Source organism: Stigmatopora argus, chromosome 11 (genome assembly GCF_051989625.1).
Source record: "Stigmatopora argus isolate UIUO_Sarg chromosome 11, RoL_Sarg_1.0, whole genome shotgun sequence".
NCBI classification, from domain to species: Eukaryota; Metazoa; Chordata; class Actinopteri; order Syngnathiformes; family Syngnathidae; genus Stigmatopora; species Stigmatopora argus.
This window is the reverse complement of record NC_135397.1, coordinates 14469653-14489956: the sequence shown is the minus strand read 5'-3', so window position 1 is coordinate 14489956 and position 20304 is coordinate 14469653. Positions and strand designations below refer to the sequence as shown.

Genomic DNA, 20304 nt, shown 5'->3' with positions numbered 1-20304 from the left:
AGTCAAAATGAGTTAGGTGGTTGTTGCTGTCAGCAATAGAGAAATGAATAAAAAGGTTCCTGTTCAAAGGTAAAAATTGAATATTAATAGAATATTTTCACTTGGTATATCAGTCATGGTGACAAAGTCATAATCTTATTTAAATACTCCCTCTCTTAAAACTCAAATGTACTTTTAATTATGGTGTTTAAGAAAACAAAATGCAAAATTACATTGTGAAATGCAATGAAAAAACAAAAACAGAAAAACACCTAGAGAAAAAAATCTTTTTACAATTGTAAACATTTAATAACTTATTCTAAATATAAATGTTTAATAGTATTTGAAGTGTCATTTTAGGAATTCTTCTTGTCACTTTGTTGTTACTTGCGGCTCAATGTTTGCTAACACTTTTCCTTCGGAAGAAAAAACAAAATGAGTGATGCCAGGCAAATGAAGGTTGTGATTGATTCATTTCCTCCTTCAGCTTTTCTGAATCACACTAATTGTTGATCTCATTAAAAATGGAGCCGAGGAGGAAGAAGCAAATGACGATGGAGGAAGAAGAGCGGGGCTGGGGGCTGCGTTACACAAGGCCTACCGAGCAGAACGGATAATCCTAGCCTCTCTCTTCCTCTTGCTTGCTCTCCTTCAATACAAGTCAACCTAACTACCCTCCCCGTCCTCCGTCTTTCTGCCCGCAAAGAAACTTTCCAACTCCAGCGCCTTTAATTAAGCCCTGGCCACTTGCTAGCACGCTTCATATCGCAGTTAGTAAATTAATAGACTGGGCAGAGAACAACAGGAAAACACAGTTAGTGTTTGTCCCCATTCCATTGAAGGAAGAGTTGGATTTTATTTAAAACTGGTGATTTGTATTTTTGTTTTAAATTTTGTGATGACAATCGTAAAGCCGTTTATGACAGCAGTATGCAACCTATGGCTCCAGAACCACGTGTCCCTTTTATCTTTCTGCTGTGGCTCTTTGTGACTTTGGAAGATAAGCCCGCCATTGACGATGCTAGACGTCCAATCGTTCTTCTGTGAATTTAAATGAGTTTATCACTAGAAGACGTCACTCAGCTCGACAAACAGCTGAACATTCCTTCATTCGCTGCCAACACTCACATATGTCTTTTCACTGTTTTATAATTTAAATTAAATTGTATTTTTTCTAAGTGTACTTATAAATTCAAAGATGACGGTCCTCTTTTAATACATTTTTTTAATGAATTAACAAAGCACTCAAAATAAGCGAAAGCTAAACTATTTTGCCCCCGTTGGCAATGTATAGTTAAATAAATAAAAAATGGGGTTCTCTGTTGCAGTTTATTAAACGCTAGGTGTCAAATTACTTTTCTGGTTTCAGGTATTATCGTTTTTGGTTGAAGAAGGTCAAAACAGGGCTTTTAGAATCCAAGGTTGCAGATCACCGATTTAGCATATTTAATGTATCTCATTGGCAGCTATTGACGATGATGGACATCCAAACTGTTTTGACTGGGAGTCAGTAGTAACCATTGATTTTTTTCAGTAGCAATCAGACAAAAAAGTTTTAGGTAGACTGACAAAATGGCTATAAACCAGGGGTGTTAGACACGGGTTGGTTCGCGGGCCGCGTTAACGTAACTTGATTTCACGTGGGCCGGACCATTTTAGATATAATATTTAGATTTTTTTATAAATGGATTAAAAGCCCTGAATATTCAATTTTTTATAGCTCTAAAACAATGTTTATTTTAGCTTTTTTATATTTTACAAAATGATTTTTGAACTAAAAACTGAAAAAAATTGATTCAAAAATTACAATTATTGATTTAAAGGGGGGGAAATCAGGAAATGTAATATACCTCTATACTCTTCATTTTAATTTGATCCTAAAACAGAAAGTCGGCACTCGTGATTTACTTTCCCGGGCCACACAAAATGATGCGGCGGACCAGATTTGGCCCCAGGGCCGCCACTTTGACACATGTGCTATAAACACAACTGGTAGACCCCTTGTTTCTTTTCTAGCGTGACTTCTTGACCTTTTTTGATCGTCCACTCATTAAAGATTGATCCAAGATGGCGGCGCGCACGGGTGCAGCGGCTAAATGCTCTCCAGTTTGGTGTCGTCCGTTATTACCAATTTCGTCATACGCAGCTGGGTATGATGACAATTAGGCTTTTGTCGAGTCAAAGATGATGACAAAGCCTATGTCCGATTATAATTATTATTATTATTATTATTATTATTATAAGAGATGATTTCAGAATTTTAGGTTGTTCCTCACGGACCCTCATTTGTAGGGTGATTTTTTTTTTCCAAGACTATAGTATGAACGTTTATATTTAAATTATCCCAAAAATAATGTTTAACCACCCGTTGAAGGTTTCGTGTCTCATCAAGTTTTGTAGAGATTTATTTTGTGGATTGAATTATAAAAGTACAATTCAAATTTTAAAAATCCTTTTTTTATATTCCAGTAGGAAAAGTTTGCCTAAATAAACTTGAATAAGCAGTTTATTCAAAGTGGGCCGACTTTTTTTTTTTCAAGCATGGCATCTTTGTCGCAAAAGCTGAATTTCGGAAAAACTAACAAACTTTCTTTGCTATTTAACCATTTTTCTCTACTTACTAACTATGGCTTGTCTTCCTAATAACTCACAGGCTTTTTGGACGACGGCGAAGAGGGTTGCGATGGCATTGAAGGCCTTGCTGGTAACACGGATGAGGACGTGAGTGAGGAGGCTGACACTGTTGATGGCAGACCCTCCACATCCGCGCTTGCTACTAACTTGTTGGAGGCCCCTCTCGCGGCTTCATCTCACTGCATCCAGGGAGACCCGGAGCTTACTTACCCCTTCTCTGAGCTAACATACTCGGGTAAAGTCGCTGAGTCTGGTGCTACATCTTTGCTGTTTAGTGCTCCTCTTCCTGTGACTTCCATTAACTCATCTCATTTCATTTTCTGAACCGCTTTATCCTCATTAGGGTCACGGGGGGTGCTGGAGCCTATCCCAGCTGACTCCGGGCCAATCGCAGGGCACAAGGAGACGGACAACCATACACACTCACACCCATACCTAGGGGCAATTTTGAGTGTCCAATCAGCCTACCATGCATGTTTTTGGAATGTGGGAGGAAACCGGAGTACCCGGAGGAAACCCACGCAGGCAAACATGCAAACTCCACACAGGTGGACGTGACCTGGATTTGAACCCAGGACCCCAAAGCTGTGAGGCTGTCACGGTAACAACTCGCGCCACCGGCCCGCACTTCCATTAACTTTTCTTTCAAATACGTTGTTTCATTTAAGAGAAGTGCTGCCTTGACTGAAAAAGAAAACATTTATCCAAATCTGCTGACTTAATATTATTTTGTGTGAGTATATTTGTGTTTTCCTGCCGATGTTTGATACGTAGGCGGAGGCTCCAAAAGAGGAATTTGAATACCGTCTTTGAAGTGTTCTATCGCCACACCTTTGTTGTTGTGTTTTCTTGTGTTGAGCCGCTTCTTCATTCATGTCGGTGACTCTGTCGTTAACGTCATCATGAAAGAGCTTAATTTTTAGAGTAGCGAGACACTGATTATCATGCCGAGGGATGAAACAAAAGAGCTCATAGATGTGCTGAAAAGCTGTACTTTTTTTACTCACACACTTGCAGCTTTTAAAGTTTCTCTTTCATTTTGCGTTTCATTTAGGCTCAGAATTGAAAAACTGAAAAAAACTTGAAAATGTTAACACTTTCTGTGACTTTTTGGGCGCGAGAGGGGCGCGACCACTGTGAGCCAAAACGAGGCTCCCATTGGTAGATGTAACGGCACTAGAGTTTGTGTCAGGGTCGAAGCGGTGTGCCAACGCGAGGCTTCCATTGGTGGGGTGCTATTGGTCGTGTTGGCACCTCAGTGATGTGCCAACACGATGTTCTTATAGGTGCGTTCGGGACTCAGCTCTCACATGCAGGTTCCTCATTTTAGCTTACCAGTTAGCGGAGAGCCATAAGCAGCTATCAAAAGAGTCATTTAAGGCTTGTGAGCCATAGGTTCCCCAATCCCAGGTTTAGAGTGTTCAGTCAGCCAACAATGTTTTTGAGATATGGAAGGAAACCCGGAGAAAACCCACAAAGTCACGGGGAGAACATGCAAACGTCACACAGGAAGGCCTGAGCCTGGCACTAAACCATGGATCTCAGAACTGTGAGGCGGATGTGCCACCCACTCTTAACTGTTCCGCTCATATATTACATCATTTTTATTATTCTCATCTCATATCATTTTATGAAACGCTTTATCCTCACCAGGGTCGTGGGGGTTGCTGGAGCCTATCCCAGCTGACTTCGGGCCAGAGGCGGGGGACGCCCTGAATTGGTGGCCAGCCAATTGCAGGGCACAGCGAGACAAACAACCATTCACGCTCACACTCAAACCTCGGGCCGATTTAGAATCTCCAATCAGCCTACCATGCATGTCTTTGGAAAGTTGGAGGAACTCGGAGTACCCGTAGAAAACCCGCGCAGGCCTAGGAGAGAACATGCAAACTCCCCACAGGTGGACTGACCTGGATTTGAACCCAGGACCCCCACTGTGAGGCCGACGCCCTAACCACTCGCTCCACCGGGCCGCCGTCATTTTTATTATTTTACAATAATATTTTTGGTTTCATAGTATAATTCCCTTTATTTTCACCTAAATTCTCAAATACTACAAACTTTGGCTGTTATAGGCTCCAGCAACCTGCCGTTGTGAGGATAAGCGGCATTCCACATGAATGAATTCTCAAATTACATCCTTTAAATATCTTGTCCTGATATTTCATATTTCATGATTGAATGTTCAGCAACAATGTATGCTACTCAGTTGGATCTATCAAGTCTGAAAAAGATTTCTTCCAAATGCTTCATTTTAATTGCAGTCATGTTCCATTTACACTGTGATGACTATACCTCCAATCTGAAACAAGCATCTTAGAAAGTCAATACCGTGTAGCACAGCAGCCTGGCGTTCAAAGATTATGCTTCGGTGCCACCGACAACTATAGATGTCCAATTCAAATGCAGTAGATGTCTTCATATTTATTGCTTTTGCGTCCCAACCTCCCTCCATGTTTTGATGAATCTTTTTTCTTATTTATTTCAGGAGCAAACAGCAAGTACGTTGACCTAAAGCTAAAGAAGCTGAGCGAGGTCAAACCGAGCAGCCTCACTGCAACTGCTGGTCCTACTTCCCCGTCTTCATCATCTTCCTCTACTACGCCTACCGCCACCTCATCTTCCTCCCCGCTCAGCCCTACAGATGGAGTGGAGGTACATATAACTCAAAAAAAAAAAAACTGTGCCATCAATCATGCATTGAACCAAGCGTGTGGACACTAACCTGCACGTTGATGTTAGTAGCAGTCGTCGCTATTGACTGTGACCTTCTCCAGTGTAAGCGTGTGTATCTTCTGATGTGGATATTGAGTTGCGCGCAGTCTTAACAGCACTTTAATTGATTGATGGGAATGTCAAGTGGAATAAGGTGACTGTGTACGCGTGGGCACGTTGGCCAGCTTGTGCTTATGATGACACTTTGATCATCGATTCACAAAAACACCCTCTTGGGTTCAAAGCCAAAATAGAGCTTAGTCCTTTACGGCCACTGTAGTCAAACAGCGTGTGTGTGTGGGTGTTTTGAGGGGGGGGTCATCGTGTCCCCAGTCAAACCACTCAGTATCGGTGTCATCATTTCACTAAATTGCCACTTACTTTTGGATAGTTTTGATAATCTAATTTAAAAATATGATTTTTTTTTTCAAATCTGAATTTTTTTCACAATATATTGTTTTTACAAACCACTGCACTAAAAAACAATGATGATGGAATTAGGTGGAAGTGGCAAATATCATTAGCTCATTCAGAATTGAACATGTATGACAGCTCAAATGTTTAAAGTGAATTAATCCATCATTTAAGGAAAGATATGTTGATTTCAAATACCTTTTGTCAACAAATCCCTTAAAAGTTGGGGCAGGGCCATTTTCACAACTGTGAGTTACATACCTGTCCATTTCTACTATTTTGCCGTATTTTATACGTGTTTTGATCATTTCAAATTCTGTATGCCGCATAACAACGTTTGTACAGGAATTTTTTAAGTACGTTTTTTGTATAACCGATCTCGTTTTACCCGTTTCGCCTCATCCGGTTCATCTCGGTCACTGGTATCGGACAAAAACGCCATCATCAACTGCTAATATTTTCATGCTTTAAGCATGATATGCGCACGCGCATTCGGCTTTCACCCGTCTGCCTTTTCACTATATAGATATAGCGTGTCAGCAAGCAATGTACACAGACAGTCAAGCTGTCACCGCCATACAGCGACATCTTCAGAATCTTGAATTGTGTGCGTACAAAAGGCACCGACTGATTGGGCACTACGTCCATTTTGGGGAAATTTTTTAGACTTTTAAGTTTGCCCTATGTGAGTAAATATGTGCCGCGGTGCATTTATATGGTTTATTAGTACTTAATAAGGAGAATTGCAATCATTAATAAGGCGAGCAATTGGTCGGGGATGACAGGTATGGAGCATCACCTCTTCTGATAACAAACAGGCAAAAAAAAAACAATGGGATAACTTGAATCCTCCCAAAATAACGGTATATCGTAATAATTTATTATTAAGTATTAAGTATTTTTTGGAATTAGTTTTTAAAATGTGAAACGCAAATAAAAATTATTATTAGGTTCATTATTTAGCTCTAGACATTCTGGGTCTGTCGAGCGCATCTGAAATATTGTACTTAAAACTTAAACTCCGTCATTTCAAGATTCCCAAGTCTTTAATTCTCATTCATTTCTAATTCAAATACAATGTATTGCCCTACTGGCAGCTATCATTCACATCCACTCCTCCATCAATGTGAATTGAAAGTCTGTAGCTTTCAGTGGCAATCAAAGAATACATCCTGATACTGTGTATATTTTTGATAATGAAACAGACAATTGCCACTAAGATGCCGTAATACCAGGCGTTTTTTTGCAGCGCATAGTAAATCTTTGTTACTTTGTTCTAAATATTAAATTGGCCATTCTAGCATAGTATTTCATCACAGAGTTTGCTTGGGCGTGACTGGACGTGAGCTTTTTGAGTCACTTCTCCAAGCAAACAGCAGAAGAGCAGCCTTAATTGCAGGTTTTGTGAGCCAAAAATCGAAAGCAAAGTTAACGAGCGCGCGAGGCGTTTGACTATCTGCCGCCGTCTCAAGCGGCGGAACATGTTTGCCCCTAATTGTCGACTTTATTACACTTTTGGTCGTCCTATTAGTGTTAGCGGTCGTCTCCGTCGCTTTCTTTTTCCACTTGGGTTGGCTCATTTGGAGACGCGCTAATAAAGCATTTTTACTTCGTGTCTTTTTCCATTTTGCCTGATAGTGGGAGAAGCGAGCGTGCAGCTTTTTAACGTGTTCACTTTGAAAACAATAGCCGTTCTACCCTTTTTGCATAATTTGAATATATTTTCTGGCTCAGGGTTTTGTTGAAAGTCAAGTTAATTGCCTACTTTTTACGTCTCCCCAGAGTGTGTGGCGAGTGTGTGTTTGCGTGTTTGAATGTGTGTTTGTGGAAGCAGATGCAAATAAATAAAGCAGCCATGTTGCTAAGGTATCACGTTCGAGCAGACATCGCACGGAGCTCTGGCAGCAGGTGTGTTTGCGCATGAATGTTGGGTACCTTTTGAGTGTGAACACTCGCTCAATTGGGGTTACATCAATTATTGTTGTTTGTTCGTTGAGTGATTGATTCTTTCTTTGATTGAATCACTCTGGTTGCTTGCTTTGTTGGTGATTTTGTATACGGGTTTGCTATTTTTGATATCTTTTGGTTTTGGTTGGTTCGATGTTGTATCTGTTGTCCCCCAGAATTAACTCAAGTGGGAGGGGTGGCCATAATCATTTGCTTCTGCCCACTCCCAAGCAAAAAGGGTTTTGGGTCTATTGGCTAATAAATTTGTGGTCGGTCGATTTTTCGCCGGACTGTCGGTCGCCGGTCTTTTGGTCGCCGGTCTTTTGGTCTCCGGTCTTTTGGTCGCCCGGACCGCGACAACGGGCGACCAAAAGACCGACGACCAAAAGACCGGCGACAAAACAAGGTAAAACAACACGGTCTACGCATCAATAAAAGCCAACAGTGGCCATGAGCAGTTTCACTGAGCCGACGTGTGAGTGTATAAGAGTTTGTATGTACATGCATTGTCCCTTTAAGAAGCTACGTCAGTCAGGGTCTTAACAAGTTCTCCAACAAAAAACAATAAAAGTCCGGGAAATTTGGAGCTTTTCTTTAGCCTAATAATTAATAGGGCATTAAGTATGACTAAATAGTAATGCACAGTTTGTATTTAGGGAATTTGAGCAACGATTAAAATGGTAATTATCAATAACCTTCCGGGCGACCAAAAGACCGGCGACCAAAAGATCGGCGACCAAAAGACCGGCGACCAATCGACCGTGTACCAATCAATTATGCAGATAGCAGATTGATGTTGAAAAGTTGCTGAATGAAGATTCTACTGTCAATCTTATATCATTGAAGCAATGTTGACTCAACGTTGATTTGTCATCACTTACACCTGAGATTAATATTGTTCCAACGTTGAAATCATTACAAAACGTACATTTCTTTTACATCATTATTAATATTGAAACAACGTTGACTCAATGTTACTACTGTTTATAACTTCATTTTTAACCATGATGCTATTAATGCTTTCAAATATATAAAACTATAGTTCAAGGTCCTGCTTTATTTACAAGGCTGACTAATAAAACTGGGCTAGATTTCACTATATAAATGAATAGGGACAAAAGTAAACTTAATTATAGTTCACTCAATTTACTTAAAACTTATGTTAAGCCTCCTCCTCGGTCTGACAAGCTTCTGTGCAACCCTTGCCACTAACGCAGTCTGGGGCATACTGGAGCCACTTCTGCACCACAGCAGCATCCACATACGCTTCATCTCTCCCAATCTGCCTCTTAATTGAATCTAAAGCAAACAAACAAAAAAACACATTCACAGTTAAATCACACAGCTCACATCCAAGCAAAGTCTGCCAATCACAGCAAATGGGCCGTTTCTCTTAAGTCCAGCAAATTTTACAACTTGTGTCTGGCATAGTGTCTTTAATATTGTAATAATGATGAATGCAATTAATTAAACTGTAAAATCAACATTGCTGATATAGGCTCTGAACAGGCGCAACAGGCTTATCTTGAAATGAATCTTAAAATTAGACGTTCTAAACCAGGGGTTTCAGACTCGGGTTGGTTCGTGGGCCGCTTTAACGTCAACTTGATTTCACGTGGGCCGGACCATTTTAGATATAACATTTAGATTTTTTTATATAAATGGATTAAAAGCCCTGAATATTCAGTTTTTTTATAGAGCTAAAACAATGTTTATTTTTGCTTTTTTTATATATTTTTAGATTTTACAAAATGATTTTTGAACAAAAAACACAGAAAAAATGGATTAAAAAATTACAATTATTGATTTAAAAGGGGGGAAATCAGGAAATGTAATATACATCTATACTCTTCATTTTAATTTGATCCTAAAACAGAAACTCGGCACTCATGATTTACTTTCCCGGGCCACACAAAATGATGCGGCGGGCCAGATTTGGCCCCTGGGCCGCCACTTTGACACGTGGTCTAAACAAAAAAAAATCAAAAGCGCAAATGGGTGGTAGTGAGAAACGAGAAGCATTCGCTTGAATTCCAATTCCAGGTTGAAAGTAGTGGTTTCAGCATTTACCCAAAAAAGTCAATTAGGAGAAGAAAAAAAAAAGCAAATTCTTCAAAGGAGAACATTTTTATCTTATCCTCATCTTTGTTTTTAATTTCTTTTTGGGCCATAAGTCCTGGTACTCGAACGTTTCATCGAAAGACGTTTGGTCGACCGGGCGTTTGGTCGACCGGATGTTTGGTCGACCGGACGTTTGGTCGACCGGACGTTTGGTCGACCGGCCGTTTGGTCGACCGGACGTTTGGTCGACCGGACGTTTGGTCGACCGGACGTTTGGTCGACCGGACGTTTGGTCGCCGGGTTGTTACTGTTGAAAGCAGCTCTCAAAATTATAATCATGAGAGAGAGAGTGAGTTTAATATCTAAATATCTAATATCAAAATATCAACAGTAAACTCTGTCATAATTTGACAGCGTGTGAACCCGGCGACCAAACGTCCGTTCTACCAAACGTCCGTTCTACCAAACGTCCGTTCTACCAAACGTCCGGTCGACCAAACGTCCAGGGACCAAACGTCCGGTCACGATAAGTCCCTGACCTATATATATCATAGTCATTATCATAGTTGAGATTGATGCACTGACAAAAAACCCATGTGTTGGACAAAAAGGAGGCCCAGTCAGAAATAAAGTAAAGTTGAGGAATTAATCTGTTTATTAGTTATTCCACCAACAAAATACCAATTTAGATGTTTTTGACCTTCAGTGACAGGCGAGTTCTTGTTCATGCAGGCTATATTTTCACAATATTTTAACTTGACAGAACAACGTGGAACAGCTGCGAGCAGAGCGTCTGCGCCGTGCCACCGAGAGACTGCGCAGCCCTGTGGTCTTCAACAAGGACTCGGCGGTCAGAAAGACACAGCTCAAGTCCTTCAGTCAATATGTGGACAGCAGACCAGGTACGTCAATCCTTTTCATTAACAGTAAAGTCAATATTTTCATGACGTTGTCTCTTTCCTTTAGAGGTGAAAAGACAGAAATCTGCTCCTGACGAATTGAAAAAGGTCGAGGAGGATGACTGGTTTCAGACAGACATCGACATCTTGAGACCATTTGAGGAAGAGGTTTGTCTCTTTTTGTGCTATCTTTGTTTTAAACTAATAGTTTATTTGCTGCCATGGGCGGTGATAGATGGAGTGACATCTGTGTCATGAAGTAATTTCTCTTTCAAAAAGTTTCCTGTTTCACTTTTGATCTCTGCTGATGTAGATTGTTTTTCCCTGCTTTTATTGGGGTAGTACTGAAAATCTCATTTCGGTAGATATCCTGGTTTTAATGTCACTTTTGGATATAAAACTGCATGACTTTCTCATTTTAGTAATGTTGCGCGAATAGTGCTATTTGCGTCATTATTAGTGATGATGTTCCTATGCAAAAGGGTTGATTTATTTACATCCCCTTTATACTTGTGTTTTAACAAATAATTGCAAATGTCTAAATAAACACAAAAATCTGAGCTGAAAACAGTAGAGCAATTAACTATTTTTAATAATAAAAAATCTTTAACCTTTGACTTAACCTCAGTAAGACATGGTGTATATCTATATATTTTTAATTAATCAATATTCTGTTTTATATCATTTGTATTTGTTTTCATAAATAAAGACATTTAAGAAGTGTTATTAAAACTAAGTAAAATTAAAATGAACTGAAACAGAAATTCACTCAACCACACTCTTTTTGTTTTTGTTTTAAATTTGATAATATTTACCTAATTACAAGTTATTATCAATGATAGACGAATACATTTGATCTAGGAAGACTGGCTAATGCTCATATTTCAGTGTAATTCACACTACTAGACAACCAATCCATTTTGATGAAGAGGTCTTGCAGTGATTATTTGTTTTTAGTTTCAGTCTCATTGGCAGCCAATGAGTTAAATGTGTGCCTTGCAAAGGGTTAACCTGAATATTGGGTGTATATAAACATGGCTGTGGTCTTAAAAAATAAGGCTTACATGGATATCTATCAATTTTTAAATGTGTCTTTTTCAGAAATGTAACAATGTTAACTCAAGCTTATCTTTCCCCCCCACACACACTCCTCTGAGTTGGCTTTGAGTATCTAAACATTATACACTCCTTCTTCTCTCAGCTTGTGTTTAAACTTGAGTGTGTCTCCATCAGAATGCTATAATTTCAATGTGTGTTTCTTGCCGAGCAGGCCTCTCTGCTCTATCGGCGACCCCACACTCTCCTCACACACACACGCCAGCACCCGAGCTCCAGGGTTAATGGGTGTTGAACCTTTCCATTATCCCGATCAGCCAAGAATTACCTGCTGAATGATGTTTGCATTAATATAATATATATGGTAATTTCCCTGCTCTTAATTACGGCCGGGCCGAGCGCGGCAAGGGGAGTGGGCTGATCATGTGTAAAATTGATTTGCCAAGGAGAAAAATATAGCGATAGAGCGAGAGCAAAGGGAGAGGTGGAGGAGAGCTACTGGGAATTGCCACACAGAAAAGTGCTGCTTGGGTGGAACAAGAGTGGGGAAAAAACAAACTTTCACTCAAGTTCTTCTGGTTATGCAGAATGGAGCGCATCAGCAGTAAAATGGAGTGGGTTTTTTCTCTGCTATTCATGCCAATACACCCAATCCCTTTGTGCAGTTCAAATGGTTTGCACGTTTATCACCGTCAGTGACAGCCAATGAGTTAAAATGAATGATTATTTTTATTATTCTCTGACAAAAACCAAGCACATCTGGAATGGAACCTGGACGAAAAGGAAAACAGTGTTAAATATGAATGTAAAGCTCAGGGAATTTTGTTTCAAATTGGCTCAGTGAAAAGATCAGGTGTTGAAGATAGATAAATATTGAAAAATAACATAATTCAAGATGTAACTTACATCTACCATCATATTGTCAAAATAAATCTTACAAAGAGAACATTTTGCAAGCTTTTGCGGGACAGTAATGGTAAAATAGCATCATGCAAGAATGATAATGTTTTGATAATATGGAAACATTTCATGTGACTTTAAAGTGGGAATCTACCATAGTTTGGACACAACTCCATCCCAAAAGTTGACAGAAATGAATATCAATCCTAATTAATCATCCTTTCTCAGCTGTGTTCGTTCGGAATGCATACCTGTCAACTTATACGCTTTTCCCGTATTTTATACGTTTTTTGATAATTTCAATATACGGCGTATAACAACTTTTGTACGGGAATTTTTTGTTTATTGTAAAACCGATCTTCCGATTTTCGGCTCTAATCCGGATCGCCTCGGGCACTGGCAGCAGACGAAAATGTCATCGTCAACTGCTAATATTGTCATGCTTTAAGCATGATATGTGCATGTGCATTCCCCTTTCATCCATCTGCCTTTCACTATATGAATATAGCATGTCAGCAAGCAATGTACCCAGACAGTCAAGCTGTCAGCGTCATACGGCGACACCTACCGAATCTTGAATTTAGTGCATACAAAAGGCGCACCGACTGATTAGGCACAACGTCTATTTTGGGGAAAATGTTAAGCTTTTAAGTACGCCCTACGTGAGTAAATGTGTGCCGTGTTGAATTTGTACAGTTTATGATCACTTAATAAGAGGAATTGCAATCATGAATTTAAAAAAAAAAGTTTAATTATTCAATTTCTGTTAAAAAAAGAAGACTGAACAAAAATAATAATTTCTCAATATTTTTTAAAATTGACAACAATCTTTAATTTTACTATTTTTATGGAAAAACATTTTATTAAATATTACAGTTCTAACCACATGAAAAAACTGTAATGTATTCATATCTAAATATAATCTATAAATGTAAATACTTTAAGTACTGTACTCACAGTTCCTCTCCGCTTGATTTAAATAATAATAAAAACATTTTTAAAAACATGTTATTGTGAGCTTTAGTCCAAGTCCTCATCGTCAGATTCGAGGGGCATTGGATCATCGATGGAATATTCAGGGAGCGCCATAGGAGCAGCAGGAGGAGCTTCTTTCTGTGAGAGGTTTTCGGCGAACAAGGAACATGGCGACCGCCATTCCTTTTCTTGTGCAAATATGCTTTTGTACAGGCACATGACACTGTCAAGACGATTCCCAAATTCAATGGTTCCGACCATGTTGTCATCAATCTCCTGGAACTCTTGTTGCAAACTGCGTGCCATATTGAAGAAGGAAGACCACATTCTTCATCCTCATCTTCGTTGTTGTCCATTGCCTCTTCTTCCGCAATCCTGTGTTTTGACGTCCTCTCGTCAACGTCGTAAATCTCTCATAATACTAATCGATTTTTTTATTTATAGTTGTTTACTACTTTCTTAGTGTCCTTGGAAAATTATATTGTGGCCGTCTTCTGAATGTTCGCTTCTTCTTTCTTCGTAAAATGCGCAACTGATTCATTCATGCCGCAACGGCTTGCTACGCCATTAGCGTATGTAGCAACATCACTTTTTCGGTCACTGTCATCATGTCTTGTTTTTTCATGGGCTAATTGGATACAAGGACATTTAGGAGGCATTTTCAATGGCGACTCAAAATCTAAACAAAGCTAGAATAGGCTCAGCTTAGTCTTTCACTTGCAACAAAACAGGAGAAGTCAAGATGTCATCCCTCTCGGCTTTTTTTTATATCATTCATCTTCCACGGCGAAATGTGGCTTCTTTAACGCTGAGTGCCACCCAATTCAGCACCAAAGAAGAAGCGGACCCCTGACTTTCGCCATGTTTTTATTCTTCCGCTTGCAAGTTTCAGCGTGAATTTTGACATTTTTCTGAACTTTTTTTTATACTTCATATAAATTAAAAAAAAAAAAACGATCTACTGAAGCCACGAATGTTGAAGCCGTGAAGTGGTGAAGGATCACAGTACAATCAATTAAAGATATAATTTCAGATTCAGTGGAACTCGGGTTCTGCAACAAGCCAATTTGCCTCTACTAGCAAAAGTAGGCAAAAGATTTCTTTACATATATAAGAACATATTTTCCTACTTATAAAATTAGCATTTCTTACACCATACCTCCATAATTTTTTGTTCCAAGCATTATATTGCTCACAGCTCCATTTTTTTTAAATTTAATGCAAGGCAAAAAAATATCAACCGAGTGACTTTCTCAGAAGGTTTGGGTCACTCGTACATCTTAATGATCTTTTCCCCCCAGTTTGAGAACAGGTCTGTAAGACAACAACTGTAATCTATCAGAGGGAAAGCAGCTATCCTCGTGCTAAAAGCTTTTTTGGGGGGAGTGAACTCCTTTTGTGTTGTTGTTTCACGAAGATGTCTCTATGATGAGTGACACCCTCTGTCACTCATTTTCACCGCTCTCTCTCTCTCTTTTTTTTTCGCTCACTCTCTGTCTCAGAAGGCATTCAAAGACACCAGTCAGTATGTGGTGGGCGAGCTTTCGGCGCTGGAGAGCGAGCAGCGGCACATAGACGCCCGGGCAGCTCGCGTGGAGAAGAGGCTGCGCTATCTCATGGACACAGGTACCCCGAGCCCAATTACGCTGGGAAAAAAAGTGTTTTGTCAAATTGAACACACACACACACATATAGCGAGAGAGAAGGGGAGTTTGTGCGAGAGGGAATCTTTGAAGCCCCCCTCTCTCACAGGGATTGCGGGGGAGACCTCTCTGGGCCAGGGTGATAAGGGAGCCCTTCATGGGGGAAACGATAACTGGGCGCGATAGCGGCCCCAAGTCTGCGCCGCCGCCGTTTGGTCGGGTTTGCCAGCCAGCCGGCCCCGCACTCGCTCACTATTGAACGGTGCGCTCAACCGTGCACGCACACACCCTCCTCGCCCTAGTACATATCTGGCCTCGCTTGATATGCTGTGTAAGGGAAGACGGGGGTGAGTTAAAGGGAAGCAAAAGGGGATGAGGGAGGAGGAAATGCGGGTGGAGGGAGGGTCAACACAACACAAGCATCGACACACTTCACAAATCCACGCGTACACAAAATACAGGCCGCGCTTTTTCCTTTCTTTTTTTGGCAGACGGGAGTTTGAAAGATTTGTCCATGGGGTAAAGCCTTGTTAGGACTCTGGCCAAAAAAGGGAAAGAAAAGAGACAGCGGCTTGCTTGCTTGCTTGTGAAATTGAAGAAACGCGACGCCCGTTTGTGGCGCTAAACCGGCTTGCAATATAGTGTAAAATGTTGATCTTTGCAAATGTGCTGCGAAGGCCTTCGATTTTGGAGGGACTATTTTGAATGGGAAGAAGCATGATAGGGAAAACTCATGAGTAATCTACAATGAGTCCCTAAATCCTCAGCACAATACAGTGAAAATGTTACTTTGTAGGGAATGATACAGCTTAGGTTCCCCAAAATAGGTGATAACTTCTTTTTAAGATATTTTAAACATTGGTGTTGTTTTGGTTGTCACCTGTCAGTTTTATCTTGGTTTGGGAGAATAGATGATTTTGTCTGACAACAACGAAATGCTGATTCCTAAAACCACACGTCAATAACAAAAAAAAACATCATGAATACAAATTTTAAATACAATAACAATATAGCTGGCCATGTTTGGTTCATGCCACACATCCAATGCAGCATTTTTAGATCAAGCAGCACTTGGTTTATTAGTGATGCAATGTTATATTTTGACTGTGTATATATTTTTTCAATATATCGATGCTCAACAGACTGGAATCTGATGGAAGTATTTACTTCTAGAACTGTCAAACACGTGTGGCATCGAGTTCCATGTCATACATAAAGCCCATGGAAAGTAATGAACTTACATACCAGCATGTAGCAAATTACGCCTCTCTGACTGTTCCTTGTGGGAACCTCATTCACATGTGCACCATACTAAATCTGACTACATCTGTGCTTTTCTACAGTTCTTGTTTTTGGTGTTTTATTCCCAGCACCAAAGATTTTAAATTTAATCACCAAAAAAATCCACAAAACGCAACATGGATCACAAACGGTAGTCTTGCTAACCTTCCTCATCCTATTTGTCACCTCCTATCAAGACTATCTTCTCCTCTCCCCCTGCCAGCGCGATTGCCATTGTGTCCCTGGCCAGCTTATTTACTGCCAAAGATTCCTTTTTGTAAATATATATTTTTATATACGGAGAGCGTGTGTGTGCACGTGCAAAATCCCATGAAAAGGGACAAGGACAAAAAAGGCAAAAGGATATCAGGAAGAGAAATTCACTTTATAGTTGAAGTGGAATGGGTAAAATGTGCCTTACACAAGCCAACAGACAGCACAGGATTTTCTATCAGGTGTCTTTATTCATACACCACTACCTACAGGTCCTTTAAAAAAAACCTCATAACTCATAAAATATTAAATATTGCAATTGCAATTATTAACATATTAGTTACCATATATTTGGGCGGCCCGATGGCATGAGTGGTTAGTGCGTCGGCCTCACAGCTCTGGAGTCCTGGGTTCAAATCCACTTGCCAACGAGATGTAGTATACTCCTCTCGTATTATCGAGCAAGCTCAGCCATTCTGCACTGAGGAACACAGTGCCCATGATGTTCCTATGAGCAGGCCTCTTGCGTCCGCTGTATGCTCGTATATCAAAATTTGTCTCGTATCTCAAGATAAACATTTGCTCGAAATTTTACTCGTATCTCAAATTGCTCGTATGTCGGGGTATTACTGTACAGTGGTACCTCGACATACGATCTTAATCCGTTCCGGGACTGAGATTGTATGTCGAGTTTTTCGTAACTCGAGCGGACGTTTCCCATTGAAATGAACTAAAAACAAAATAATTTGTTCCAACCCTCTGAAAAAACACCAAAAACAGGATATTGGATTGGAATTATTTTTATTTCTTCTAATTCGCCATCTATTAACAAAGTAACACATAACTAGTGGTTTAATAGTAATAAAATGTGTTTAATAGAAGTAAAATTAGATGCATTTCGAAGGGGGAAGAGAGAGAGACGGACAGAGAGAGGGGTGGGGGCGTTAATTCGTTCCTACTCTCTGAAAATACACCAAAAACAGGATATTGGATTGGAAAAAATGTTTTATTTCTTCTAATTCGCCATCTATTAACAAAGTAACACAACTAGTGGTTTAATAGTAATATAATTTGTTTAATATAACTAAAATTGGGCGGTGTTGTGTGCACGAGTATACTTCATTACCCAGAAAGCCCTCTTTTTGCCCGTGCATGCGCGTTGTGCGTTTCCTGGTCGAAACTCGTCTGAATAAATCGTTCAGTGCTCGTAGATATCTGTTTAGGCGAAAGAGATGCGGCAAAAAGACAGTGCACTACAATGATAAACAGCCTCTCATGTCATGGCCACCTGGCTTGGTCACATCTCGAAATTTTGATCGTATTGCGGGCGAATTATTCGATCGAAATTTTCGTCGTACCACGAGCTGATCGTAGGTCGAGGTACCACTGTATTAAAATGGAGAACAACAGGCTAAATAGGTGTCTGTTAACATAACAGTCTTTCAAATAACTATAGCCCAAAAAAAGCATAACAGTTTCTCGGTGGCCAGAGAGAAACATTTACACATGTAAGTCGGGCTTGAATATTAGTTGCAGGTCCAGCCAAACTCTGAAACTAAGTGCGACTTAAATTCCTGAAAATAGGGTAGTATACATATTATTGACCTCTTTAGTACACTTTCGTATTACAAAGTGTCACCTGTTGCTAAAATCTCCCTGACTTTCCATTCCACATCCCTAATGAAATGCCCGGCCGCCCCTCCAACAAGACAAGGAGTACATTCCACGTATAATGCACGTGCAGTCATAAAATAAGTGCCACACACGCGACATTAGGCCTGGTCCATATTGTGCGGTCGCAGACTGAGCTGCGTCGCTAACGTGTGAAGCACAGCGCTCCCAGCGGTGTAAGAATAACAAGTTTATTAGTGCACAGGCGCCGCCGTCGCAGGAATTCCAATTCCCCCGCCTCGACCCGCGCCCTTGCCTTCTGATTGGCCGGCGGCCGACGCTCATTAGAGCCCCGCAGTAATTAAGAGTTGTTAGAAAGTGAATTCTCCAAACGCAGATTAGGAAATTAAACTATTTACTGATTACATATTAATAGAAGACAACAATGGCGCTCACCATAAGCTTGGAAGGCAACCAAGGAATAAATCTGTGTACTTAATTACCACAAACAATAGGGGCATGGAAATGGGAGTTTGACGCCCGCGCGCTCCCCCGCTGTAATATGTGTGATATCAGAAGACACTTGACAATTCTTGTTCAATTATCTCTATTATTTAATGTGCTCTGAACTGCCGCTGAGTAAATAAATTAACCACCCCAATTACTTTGGAGGCATCTGGGGAGGCCCAACGCCTAATAGAAAATGCCGCGTTGTGCCCTGACCGGGGGGGCGGAGGGGGTGGCGGGAAGAAAAGTGGGGGTTGTGTGTGGGGAAGGTCGAGGTGTTGTGAAGATGTGGGGAAACATTGTATAATGTTGCAGGGCTTAACTACTTAGCAGCCATTGACAGCGATAGATGTCCAATGTATTTTGACAAAATGGATCGGACGTCTATTGCCGTCAACTGCCGAGCCTTCAAGTTCAAATAGGTTGGACGGCAAGCTGTGATTTGCCACAAAAAATTATTTAGGTTTTCATTTATTCATGTTTTTTTTGGTAGTGTTGTACAGTCTGGATTGTTTTTACAAATTTTAGTTGACTATACAGTTCTTTGTATTTTAATGGGTAATTTAGCTTATAATTAAAAAATCGCCTAACAATGTCAGGAATGTTACCAAAAAAACTAATAATTTTATTTCCGCTTGTCTTGATTGTCCGCACATTTTGGCCACTGCCAATGCTAATTTTCTTTCCCGTATGAACGGCATTTTGCATTGTATATTAGCATTGGAGGAACGGTTTTGGGGAACAAAAGAATGCAAAGCTTTTTTTCTTTCTATTTTTTAACGCTCAGTAAGCTTAATTTTCTTTGCATTTTTCGCTTTCCTGTTTAGCTCAAGTGCAGCAATAAACAGTTTGCAAACCTTTGACAGACTGTTCGCTACCAGCCAAACCAGTCAGGCTGCATTTCCGCCACGTCTGATTAATTATATATATCACTGATAATGATCAAAATCAACCTCAAATTTATTTCCATCTAACATTTCAATCATAAAATTTCATAGGCCTAATTTGACATCTAAAGCATTGATTTCTTTCCATTGACAGTCCATTGGGTGACACATAGGCAACACCTGTTAAAAACAGAAGGCTCTTGACGACGTATCCATTCTTTTCTCGTCTCGCGGCACACACAAAAGCAGATTAAAGAAAGAAGAAAAAAGCGCCATCAATCTTATCGGTCACTGAGCGCGATTTTTAAACATATGTTAATCTCCTCTTCTCCTCACCGCTTGTTTATCTCTTATCAAACACGGCGCTAGGTGCCGGCCAGCTTTGCGGCCGCGCTTTAAGTGCCATTATTGGGATAATTGCGGCCATTGTGGTAGGTGATACCGTCGCTTTCAAACGGGACTTGTGGGTAAATAGGAGACATATTCAAAAAGGGGATTTTGTGTGCAAAAGGCTTCGTGACGCATTTGAATGCTACTGCAATCCAACAGCTTAACCTTCCACGCGCCCACAAAAGAAAGGCG

General features: G+C 40.3%; 1 protein-coding gene across 6 annotated transcripts in view; it reads left to right on the top strand.

Annotated features, from left to right (window-relative positions):
* The window catches only part of ehbp1 (EH domain binding protein 1), a 161797-nt gene that overhangs the window by 109962 nt on the left and 31531 nt on the right, over positions 1 to 20304 (top strand). For 4 of the 6 annotated variants that reach the window (XM_077612511.1, XM_077612509.1, XM_077612508.1 and 1 more), the window contains 5 exons: positions 2633 to 2848; positions 5102 to 5268; positions 10514 to 10652; positions 10717 to 10817; positions 15083 to 15206. In XM_077612511.1, coding sequence (XP_077468637.1) covers positions 2633 to 2848; positions 5102 to 5268; positions 10514 to 10652; positions 10717 to 10817; positions 15083 to 15206 — 747 coding nt within the window. The remainder of the gene's footprint in view (positions 1 to 2632; positions 2849 to 5101; positions 5269 to 10513; positions 10653 to 10716; positions 10818 to 15082; positions 15207 to 20304) is intronic. The other 2 variants (XM_077612510.1, XM_077612513.1) reach the window with 2 other exon arrangements.